The following is an 11550-nucleotide window of genomic DNA, read 5'->3' as shown; positions in this document are numbered from 1 at the left end:
GCAGGCAGGGGGGGCAGGGGGAGGGTCAGGGAGGAGGGTAAGTTTTGGGGGGGAGTGGGGAGGGGGAGGGTAAGTTTTGAGGGGTGGAGGGTAAGTTTCAGGGGAGGGAGGGTAAGTTTTGAGGGGAGGGAGGGTAAGTTTTGAGGGGAGGGAGGGTAAGTTTGAGGGGAGGGAGGGTAAGTTTTGAGGGAGGGAGGGTAAGTTTTGAGGGAGGGAGGGTAAGTTTTGAGGGGAGGGAGGGTAAGCTTTGAGAGGGAGGGATGGAGTAAGTTTTGAGGGGAGGGAGGGTACAGTTTGAGGGGAGGGAGGGTAAGTTTTGAGGGGAGGGAGGGTAAGTTTTGAGGGGAGTGGGGAGGTAAGTTTTGAGGGGAGGGAGGGTAAGTTTTTGAGGGGAGGGAGGGAGGGTAAGTTTTGAGGGGAGGGAGGAGGGTAAGTTTGAGGGAGGGAGGGTAGTTTTGAGGGGAGGGAGGGTAAGTTTTGAGGGGAGGAGGGGTAAGTTTTGAGGGGGAGTGGAGGGAGGTAAGTTTTGAGGGAGGTGAGGGAGGGGTAGTTTTGAGGGGAGGGAGGGTAAGTTTTGAGGGGAGGGAGGGTAAGTTTTGAGAGGAGGAGGGAGGGTAAGTTTTGAGGGGAGGAGGGGTAAGTTTTGAGGGGAGGGAGGGTAAGTTTTGAGGGGGAGGGAGGGTTAGTTTGAGGGGAGGGAGGGTAAGTTTTGAGGGGAGGGAGGGTAAGTTTTGAGGGGAGGGAGGGTAAGTTTTGAGGGGAGGGAGGGTAAGTTGTTTGAGAGGGGAGTGAGGGAGGGTAAGTTTTGAGGGGAGGGAGGGTAAGTTTTGAGGGGAGGGAGGGTAAGATTTTGAGGGGAGGGAGGGAGGGAAGTGGGAGGAGGGTAAGTTTTGAGGGGAGGGAGGGAAGTTTGGAGGGGAGGGAGGGTAAGTTTTGAGGAGGGAGGGAGGGTAAGTTTTGAGGGGAGGGAGGGTAAGTTTTGAGGGGAGGGAGGGTAAGTTTTGAGGGGAGGGAGGGTAGGTTTTGAGGGGAGGGAGGGTAAGTTGAGGGAGGGAGGGTAAGTTTTGAGGGAGAGAGGGTAAGTTTTGAGGGGAGGGAGGGTAAGTTTTGAGGGGAGGGAGGGAGGGTAAGTTTTGAGGGGAGGGAGGGAGGGTAAGTTTGAGGGGAGGGAGGGAGGGTAAGTTTTGAGGGGAGGGAGGGAGGGTAAGTTTTGAGGGGAGGGAGGGTAAGTTTTGAGGGGAGGGAGGGAGGGTAAGTTTTGAGGGAGGGAGGGAGGGTAAGTTGAGGGGAGGGAGGGAGGGTAAGTTTTGAGGGGAGGAGGGAGGGTAAGTTTTGAGGGGAGGGAGGGAGGGTAAGTTTTGAGGGGAGGGAGGGAGGGTAAGTTTTGAGGGGAGGGAGGGAGGGTAAAGTTTTGAGGGGAGGGAGGGTAAGTTTTGAGGGGAGGAGGGAGGGTAAGTTTGAGGGGAGGGAGGGAGGGTAAGTTTTGAGGGAGGGGAGGAGGGTAAGTTTTGAGGGGAGGGAGGGAGGGTAAGTTTTGAGGGGAGGGAGGGAGGGTAAGTTTTGAGGGGAGGAGGGGAGGGTAAGTTTTGAGGGGAGGGAGGGAGGGTAAGTTTTGAGGGGAGGGAGGGAGGGTAAGTTTTGAGGGAGGGAGGGAGGGAGGGTAAGTTTTGAGGGGAGGGAGGAGGGTCAGTTTTGAGGGGAGTGGAGGGAGGGTAAGTGTTTGAGGGGAGGGAGGGAGGGTAAGTTTTGAGGGGAGGGAGGGAGGTTAAGTTTATGACGGGGAGGGAGGGGAGGGTTAAGTTTTGAGGGGAGGGAGGGTAAGTTTTGAGGGGAGGGAGGGAGGGTACGTTTTGAGGGGAGGGAGGGTAAGTTTTGAGGGGAGGGAGGGAGGGTAAGTTTTGAGGGAGGAGGGAGGGAGGGTAAGTTTTGAGGGGAGGGAGGGTAAGTTTTGAGGGGAGGGAGGGAGGGTAAGTTTTGAGGGGAGGGAGGGAGGGTAAGTTTTGAGGGGAGGGAGGGAGGGTAAGTTGAGGGGAGGGAGGGAGGGTAAGTTTTGCGGGGAGGGTGAGGAGGGTAAGTTTTGAGGGGAGGAGGAGGGTAAGGTGAGGGGAGGGAGGGAGGGTAAGTTTTGAGGGGAGGGAGGGAGGGTAAGTTTTGAGGGGAGGGAGGGAGGGTAAGTTTTGAGGGGAGGGAGGGTAAGTTTTGAGGGGAGGGAGGGAGGGTAAGTTTTGAGGGGAGGGAGGGAGGGTAAGTTTTGAGGGGAGGGAGGGAGGGTAAGTTTTGAGGGGAGGGAGGGAGGGTAAGTTTTGAGGGGAGGGAGGGAGGGTAAGTTTTGAGGGGAGGGGGGGAGGAGGGAGGGTAAGTTTTGAGGGGAGGGAGGGAGGGTAAGTTGCGGGGAGGGAGGGAGGGTAAGTTGAGGGAGGGAGGGAGGGTAAGTTTTGAGGGGAGGGTGGGAGGGTAAGTTTTGAGGGGAGGGAGGGAGGGTAAGTTTTGAGGGGAGGGAGGGAGGGTAAGTTTTGAGGGGAGGGAGGGTAAGTTTTGAGGGGAGGGAGGGTAAGTTTTGAGGGGAGGGAGGGAGGGTAACGTTTTGAGGGGAGGGAGGGAGGGTAAGTTTTGAGGGAGGGATGGGTAAGTTTTGAGGGGAGGGAGGGAGGGAGGGTAAGTTTTGAGGGAGGGAGGGTAAGTTTTGAGGGGAGGGAGGGAGGGTAAAGTTTTGAGGGGAGGGAGGGTAAGTTTTGAGGGGAGGGAGGGAGGGTAAGTTTTGAGGGGAGGGAGGGAGGGTAAGTTTGAGGGGAGGGTAAGTTTTTGAGGGAGGGAGGGAGGGACGGTAAGTTTTGAGGGGAGGGAGGGTAAGTTTTGAGGGGAGGGAGGGAGGGAGGGTAAGTTTTGAGGGGGAGGGAGGGAGGGTAAGTTTTGAGGGGGAGGGAGGGAGGGTAAGTTTTGAGGGAGGGAGGGAGGGTAAGTTTTGAGGGAGGGAGGGAGGGTAAGTTTTGAGGGGAGGGAGGGAGGGTAAGTTTTGAGGGGAGGGAGGGAGGGAGGGAGGGAGGTAAGTTTTGAGGGGAGGGAGGGAAAGTTTTGAGGGGAGGAGGGAGGGTAAGTTTTGAGGGGGAGGGAGGGAGGGTAAGTTTGAGGGGAGGGAGGGAGGGTAAGTTTGAGGGAGGGAGGGAGGGTAAGTTTTGAGGGGAGGGAGGGTAAGTTTTGAGGGGAGGGAGGGAGGGTAAGTTTTGAGGGAGGGAGGGAGGGTAAGTTTTGAGGGGAGGGAGGGTAAGTTTTGAGGGGAGGGAGGGAGGGAGGGTAAGTTTTGAGGGGAGGGAGGGAGGGAGGGTAAGTTTTGAGGGAGGGAGGGAGGTAAGTTTTGAGGGGAGGAGGGAGGGTAAGTTTTGAGGGGAGGGAGGGAGGGTAAGTTGAGGGGAGGGAGGGGAGGGTAAGTTTTGAGGGGAGGGAGGGTAAGTTTTGAGGGGAGGAGGGTAAGTTTTGAGGGGAGGGAGGGAGGGTAAGTTTTGAGGGGAGGGAGGGAGGGTAAGTTTTGAGGGGAGGGAGGAGGGTAAGTTTTGAGGGGAGGTGGGGGAGGGAGGGAGGGTAAGTTTTGAGGGGGAGGGAGGGAGGGTAAGTTTTGAGGGGAGGGAGGGAGGGTAAGTTTTGAGGGAGGAGGGAGGGTAAGTAAGTTTTGAGGGAGGGAGGGAGGGTAAGTTTTGAGGGGAGGAGGGAGGGTAAGTTTTGAGGGGAGGAGGAGGGTAAGTTTTGAGGGGAGGGAGGGAGGGTAAGTTTGAGGGGAGGGAGGGAGGGTAAGTTTTGAAGGGGAGGGAGGGAGGGTAAGTTTTGAGGGAGGGAGGAGGGTAAGTTTTGAGGGGAGGGAGGGAGGGTAAGTTTTGAGGGGAGGGAGGGGAAGGAGGGTAAGTTTTGAGGGAGGGGGGGAAGGACGGTAAGTTTTGAGGAGGGGGGGGGGAAGGAGGGTAAGTTTTGAGGGAGGGGGAGGTGAGCTTCTGAGGGGCGGGGGGTTCTGATGGAGAGGGTAGGGAGGGAGGTTGTGAGGGAGCGGCGGGGGAAGAGACACTGCTGAGCCGGAGCCTCCCAGGCTGCTTTCTCTCTCCCCCAACGTCCCCAGTGCCTCAGCTCCAGATCCCGGCGCCCGCGGGCAAGGCCAAGCCGAACCGGAGGGAGGAGGGCCATTTGAATGAGCCGGAGGAAATAGAAACTAATGTGGACTCACAGATTTTGCCCCTCAGGCTCTGTAAAATGCGAACCGCTTTATCGTCTTCCGCCATGACTCGCCGCCAGCCTTCGCTTACTGTACATCTTGCATCCTTCACATCCGTCGACGGGCACTCGGGAGGGGAGGGGGCGGGGCCACGGCGCGCCAGCACGTGTGCGCGACTGCGCGTTCGTTCCCTACCCTGGGGGCGGGGCTAACTGCGGGCCACCGCGCGTGCGTACAACACCCCCGCCAGCTCGAGATGCCAGGAGCTGTCGTCCAAAAAGCGGATCGCAACCTATCAGACCGTACTCCCGGTGTAACCTTATCATTAATCTGAATAACTGAAGTAAGGCTTCTTCTATTCCAGCGTCTTTGTAAAAAAAAAAATCCTAACATTTATTCTCACATGATGAACCAGCTGCGCTCCGAAAGCTCGTGATTCAAAACAAACCTGTTGGACTTTAACCTGATGTTGTAAGGCTTCTTACTGTGCTGACCCCAGGCAAATGCCGGCATCTCCAGGTCATAGATACCATTTATTTGCCTTCGTAATTGCTTTCTGCCACCAACTCTTCCCCCCGCGCTTAACTTTATATAATTCACGCACTAGGACACCCAGATCCCTCTGAATACCTTCCCCAGTCTCTCACCTGTCGTGTTGGGTGCTCTGCTACACAGACGAACCAACACGGTTGCGGATGGTACAACTCAGTTTTATTACTCACAATATTTACAATGGTAAACTGGTCACTGTGGTTCGTTCATTACCCTTGAATCTGTGGACCTATCCCTCACATTGTCTTGGAGTGGCACTCAGCACATGGTGGATGTCTGAGTGGCTTGCTGTGAGCTCTGTGCCCTGAGCTGTCTCCTGCTGGAATGAGCGGGAAGTGTCGTGTTCCCCGTTTTATAGTGTGTATGCTCTTGCCTGTGATTGGCTGTGGTGTGTGTGTATTGATTAGTCCGTTGATCTGTCCATCAGTATGTATGTATGTTTGCACCATGATGTTTACCTGAATATCATGACATCCCCCTTTTTTACAAGAACATGTGCCTATGTGGTTATAAATAGATATGTGTACTGAGTGCAGCTGAATGTGTGTGTGTGCAATATCTACAGCATGTACATGAGGCTAAACTATATACATGGGGCGATGTCAGGTGCGACATAGCAACGAGGTTGTCCATAAACAAAACACGTGGAAATGTTAAACGTCAAAACAAACTCCTGTAACGACAAGGAAAAAGAGAAACATATTAACACAGTGGTATGATACGTCAGTGAGTTCAATGTTCAAACAGGCTCATAAGTCCAGCCTAGTAGGTGGGCAACGAATTCGGGTTGACTGCCTCAAGGGTGAGTCAGGATTCACCGGCTGAGGAATAGGCCTGGCCACGGGCGATGACGGAATGGGCATGGTGGCAGGAAGCTCCACGAAGTCGACATCAGGAACAACAGGAGGGCATGGCACTGGTGTAAGTTCCCGTAGCGAGCGTGGAAGCAGGCGAAGAGCCCGGCGATTGCGCCTGTGAATGGAGCCATCAGGCATGTGAACCAGGAACGAGCGGGGAGCCACGCATCAGAGAACTTCGGGCAGGTGCTGACCAGCCACCTTCTGGTAGGTGGATGCGGACGTCGTCCCCAGGCGCCAGGGCGGGAAGATCAGTTGCCCGTGTGTCATGTGCCACCTTCTGGCGAACGTGCTGCTGTCGCATCCTGTGCAGTACTGGAGCATGGTTGGTTGTGGGGACCAGAATGGATGGCACAGTGGTCCTGAGGGCGCGACCCATCAACAGCTGGGCTGGTGAGAGGCCAGTGGCTAGTGGGGCCGAGCGATAGGCTAGCAGGGCTAAGCAGAAATCCGAACCGGCAGCAGCAGCCTTGCAGAGGAGCCGCTTGACGATGTGAATGCCCTTCTCCGCCTTTCCATTGGACTGGGGATGCAGAGGGCTGGACGTCACGTGTGTGAAGCCATACGAAGCAGCAAAGGAAGACCATTCCTGGCTGGCAAAACAGGGCCCATTGTCCGATATGACAGTAATCGGAATGCCGTGGTGAGCAAAGGTGTCTTTGCAGGCCCTTATGACAGCGGACGATGTCAAATCGTGGAGGCGTATGACCTCTGGATAGTTTGAAAAGTAATCGATGACGATTACATAGTCCCTGCCGAGCCCGTGAAAAAGGTCCACACCCACCTTCACCCAAGGGGACGTCACCAGCTCATGGGGCTGAAGCGTCTCAGGAGGTTGCACCGGCTGAAACCTTTGGCAGGTGGGGCAGTTGAGCACCATATTGGCAATGTCATCACTGATGCCCGGCCAGTATACCGCCTCTCGGGCCCTCCATCTGCACTTCTCGACCCCCAGATGGCCTTCGTGTAGTTGGTCGAGGACCAGTTTGTGCATGCTGTGTGGAATCACAATCCGGTCCAGCTTTAGGAGGACACCATCAATGACGGCCAAGTCGTCCCGGACATTGTAGAACTGTGGGCACTGTCCTTTGAGCCACCCTCCCGACATGTGGCGCATCACACGTTGTAGAAGGGGGTCAGCTGCAGTCTCCCGGCGAATATGGGCCAGACTGGAGTCATCGGCTGGCAGATTTGCCGATGTGAAGGCCACCTGCGCTTTGACCTGACAGACGAACCCCTCTGAGTCGGGCGGTGTGCTCACTGCTCTAGATAGGGCATCCGCAATGATAAGGTCCTTTCTCGGGGTGTAGGCCAGTTGGAAGTCGTACCTCCTGAGTTTGAGTAGGATGCGCTGGAGGCGAGGGGTCATCTCGTTCTGGTCCTTATGTATGATGCTGACCAGGGGGCGATGGTCAGTCTCAACGGTAAACTGGGGGAGACCATACACGTAGTCATGGAACTTGTCTATTCCGGTTAACAAACCCAGGCACTCCTTTTCGATCTGCGCGTAGCGCTGTTCTGTAGGGGTCATGGCCTGCGAGGCATAGGCGACCGGGGCCCATGACGCAGTGTCATCCCGCTGTAGGAGTACCGCCCCAATGCTGGACTGGCTGGCATCAGTCGAAATTTTAGTGTCACAAGATGTGTCGAAAAACGCCAATACCGGGGCTGTGGTGAGCTTAATTTTGAGCTCCTCCCATTCCTTCTGGTGTGCGGGCAGCCACTGGAACTCTGTGGACTTCTTGACTAGGTGGCGAAGAGCTGTCGTGTGGGTGGCAAGGTTGTGAATGAACTTCCCCAGGAAGTTGGCCATGCCTAGGAAGCGTAGCACTGCTTTCTTGTCTGCCGGCTGCGGCATGGCTGTAATGGTGCTCACCTTGTCTGCATCCGGACGTACCCCTGACCGGGATATGTGGTCTCCCAGAAACTTCAGCTCGGTTTGGCCGAAAGAACACTTGGCTTGGTTGAGGCGCAGGCCGTTTTCGCGCAAAGACGCGCTGGAGACGATTGATGTGCTCCTGTGGTGTGGTGGACCTGATGATGATGTCGTCAACGTAGACACGCACACCTTCGATGCCCTCCATCATCTGTTCCATGATTCTGTGAAAGACCTCGGATGCCGAGATGATGCCAAACGGCATTCTGTTATAGCAGAACCTGCCGAAAGGAGTGTTGAAGGTGCACAGCTTCTTCCTGGACTGGTCCAGTTGGATCTGCCAAAAACCCTTCGAGGCATCCAGCTTTGTAAAGATTTTAGCCCGGGCCAATTCGCTCATGATCTCTTCCCATTTGGGTATGGGGTAGTGATCCCTCATTATGTTGTTGTTCAGGTCTTTCGGGTCAATGCAGATCCGGAGTTCGCCAGAGGGCTTCTTAACACACACCATGGAGCTGACCCATGGCGTGGGCTCCGTGACCCGGGATAGCACCCCTTGGTCCTGGAGATCCTGCAGCTGCTGCTTGAGGCGGTCTTTGAATGGCACTGGGACCCTGCGAGGTGCGTGAATGACCGGGGTGGCGTCTGGTTTGAATCGTATTCTGTAGGTATAGGGCAGTGTGTCCATGCCCTTGAATGCCTCCTGGTTGTGGGCGAGGAGCGATTGAAGCTGTGCCCTAAATTCTGCATCCGGGAAGTCTGATGTGCCTTCTGGAGACAGAGCGTGGACCCGCTGCACGAGGTGGAGAACCTTGCATGCCTGTGCGCCTAGCAGGGAGTCCTTTGATGATCCGACTATTTCGAAGGACAGTGTGGCCGTGTATGTGCTGTGTGTCACCTGGAGCTGGCAGGATCCCATGGCCAGGATAACGTTTCCATTGTAGCCGACCATCTTGCAACGGGATGGCCGAATTGGTGGTCTGACCTTCAAGGCGTAGAAGGTTGACCATGCTATTAGGTTGGCGGAGGCACCAGTGTCCAGACGGAATGGTTTGTCACAGAGATTCGGACAGTGCGGCCCCGAACTCATATGAGGTGGCTAGCCTCCTTAAGCGCACCAAAAAAATTGCCATTGGATTTCTCTTGGGCCTGCGAGGCTGTGTGAAAATGGAAACGGCGGGCCATTACCAGGGGTTGAGGTTTGACCAGGGCCACCAACTCCGCAAAAGATTTGGAGCCTGGACTCTCCGGATAGGCATAAGTGGGTCCCCTGACTATGGTCAGTAGGATAATGGTTTGTCGTTCATCCCAACAATTGCGTTAGGCAGAATAAAATACTGCACCTGCTCAACTTACTGGATCCAGTCATCGGGACCAGCATCGAACTGTTCAAGTTTCCCGATGCACAGCACTTCAGCGTTCGGAGTGGAGGCCTGGACAAAGTGACTTGGCAGCATAATGCACAATGGCTGCAGCAGATCTACTTCACCCTCGTCGCCAGTGTAGAATCAAATGGAAGAGATACAGGAACGCTTGGTAGGATAGGAATGAACAAAGATTTATCATGGTATACACAAAATCAAAAGGCTACAACTCCTCTCCCCGAAGATCCACCTAAGGGTTTTTATACTGAGAGGTTCCCCCTTGTTAAGGGGAATCCCTGCCCCAATTACTAGCAGAGTTGATACTCTGAGGTGATAGTGGGGAACGGTACAGAATATAGTCCTTGATCTCCAAAGGGGTCGTAACAACAACAATTTATACTTTGTGAAATGGTTGGTTGACAAATGTACTCTGGTTGAGGCATTGTCAAGGAGAATGCACCAGGATATAGTTAACTACCACACTTCTGTTTCAGTTCAAAACTGACAAGTCAATTCTGATTTGTCAAAGCATTGTCATGCGGGATGAAGCAGGGAATGGCGGTCCCTCAAACTTTTGTTTATTTGAGAAAAACGCAATGCGTGGACTTGTTTTTTCTGTTTGCAAAGATCACAGTCGGTATGTGAATATATGTAGTTTCTCATACCATGTAAATGAGCCACACTGAAGGCAACTGATAATCTTAAATATTTGTTAGCTTAATTCCTAGCACAATTAGGATTGTTTAGTAAGTGTTGTCCAATCATAGAATCACACCTAATTTAGGACTCCAAGATTTGAGTTTTGTAACCATGGGCTGGTTGAGTCCAGTGAGTACTTTACCCGTTGCGAAGAGCCGAGGGGGCCCACCAGTCATTGGGACATATGGCCTACAAACCTGGCATCACACCGAAATCCATATAAAACATTACTTATTTGCAATGACCTACCCCTGGTCTTTCTATTCTGCCCCACATCCCACGCCCTCTTCCTAAACATACCCTTGATACAATTCTTATAATTTTCATTTCTACCTTGCTTAAGTTCTGTAGAATGACCATTTAGATTAAAAACGTTAACTCTGATTCTCTCCACAGCTGATGCCAGACCTGCAAAATTTACCCAGCATTTTCTGCTTTTATCACTAATTTGTATAGGAGGTCTCTTTGGCTTTCTGGCAGCAACCTGTTAGCGGAGAATATTACTGGTGTTATGACTGATGTTAGCAGCCTGAGACAGCTAGCTTCACCTGTTGCTCAGGTTTTTAAGATACCTGGGCGGCATGGCGGCGCAGTGGTTAGCACTGCTACCTAGGGTGCTACCTAGGGTTCGATCCCGGCCCCGGGTCACTGACTGTGTGGGGTTTGCACATTCTCCCCGTCTTTGCGTGGGTTTCACCGCCACAATCCAAAGATGTGCAGGATAGGTGGATTGGCCACGCTAAATTGCCCCTTAATTGGAAAAAAAAACTGATTGGGTACTCTAAATTTATAAAAAGGTTTTTAAGATACCTTTATCCTTCTTTTTTTTTTAATTTTAGAATACCCAATTCATTTTTTTCCAATTAAGAGGCAATTTAGCATAGCCAATCCACCTCCCGTGCACATCTTTTAGGTTGTGGGGGCGAAACCTACGCAAACATGGAGAGACTGTGCAAACTCCACACGGACAGCGACCCAGAGCCGGGATCGAACCTGGGACCTCGGCGCCGTGAGGCTGCAGTGCTAACCACTGTGTGACCGTGCTGCCCCTACCTTACCCTTCTAATGTAACCTGAGGTAGATTGGGTATATGTCAGGACTGAAAGTGGCAGTCTTAGGCTCATTCATGAATGTTCACGCTGTACTGCAAATAATGATCTGACCAGAGTAACTATTATTCCACAGGAGACATTCAATGCTCCCTATTTCACCCTTCATCTGCCTACCAGAAATTCATGTAATGTGGTTTAAGAATTTCAGTGCCGGTGTGATGCCAAACATATAGACCGTACACTTGAAAATTCAAAATATTGGGCGGATGTTTCTGACGACTCCCACCGGTGGGATCTTCCAGATGGCCAATGGCGACTTCCCCGCCACGGATTCCCTAATGACGAAGGGTGCAAACAGCAAGAAACCCAGTTGATTGCAGTGAGCCAGGACGATCCTGCCGCCATCAATGGGGTGCCACCACAAAACATGCCACAGGGTGGTGGTGGAAAATCCCACCGAGTGTATCCAACATTAAACATAATTCCCACTCCTTTACCAGCTCTGAAGGCCGATTGAAAATCCTAGCCAAGAATTCAAAAACCACTGCATTAACAGAAAGCAAATGCCTTGTTGCAACAAATCATAAGAATAAATATATACTGGCCGGTAGCCAAAACTTGGATACAGCCCAGGAAAAAGAGAGTCACATTTAGTGCCAACCTGATATTGTAAAATAACTATTGCAGGAATTCTTAAAGAAGCCCGAGCTGCAAAATTAAACTCCTTTGCCCAGTTGGTGGCGGCACTGTCGGCACCGTGCCATCAGAAAATGGTGAACACAGTTTTTTCAGCCACCTCTGGAAAGGACATTGGCATAGGGGTGCTGCATGGAAAGGAAGACTTGACATGTGGAGGTAGTGAAGTCAAACAGCCATTCTGGCTGAGTTAACCTGGGCATGTTGATCACTGAATGCCTGCGTTAATCTCTCACAGCTGAACAAGCATTCCTCTACA

General features: G+C 53.0%; 1 protein-coding gene across 1 annotated transcript in view; it reads right to left on the bottom strand.

Moving 5' to 3' along the window:
- The window catches only part of rasa2 (RAS p21 protein activator 2), a 244361-nt gene extending 240025 nt beyond the window's left edge, over window positions 1–4336 (bottom strand). The window contains exon 1 of the mRNA XM_072473964.1: window positions 4208–4336. Within this exon, the coding sequence (XP_072330065.1) occupies window positions 4208–4262 (55 nt within the window). The 5' untranslated portion in view covers window positions 4263–4336. The remainder of the gene's footprint in view (window positions 1–4207) is intronic.
- Between the last annotated feature and the right edge of the window lie 7214 nt (window positions 4337–11550).

The sequence above is a fragment of the Scyliorhinus torazame genome, chromosome 14 (genome assembly GCF_047496885.1).
Source record: "Scyliorhinus torazame isolate Kashiwa2021f chromosome 14, sScyTor2.1, whole genome shotgun sequence".
Taxonomy (NCBI): domain Eukaryota; kingdom Metazoa; phylum Chordata; class Chondrichthyes; order Carcharhiniformes; family Scyliorhinidae; genus Scyliorhinus; species Scyliorhinus torazame.
This window is presented reverse-complemented; position numbering and strand designations above follow the sequence as displayed.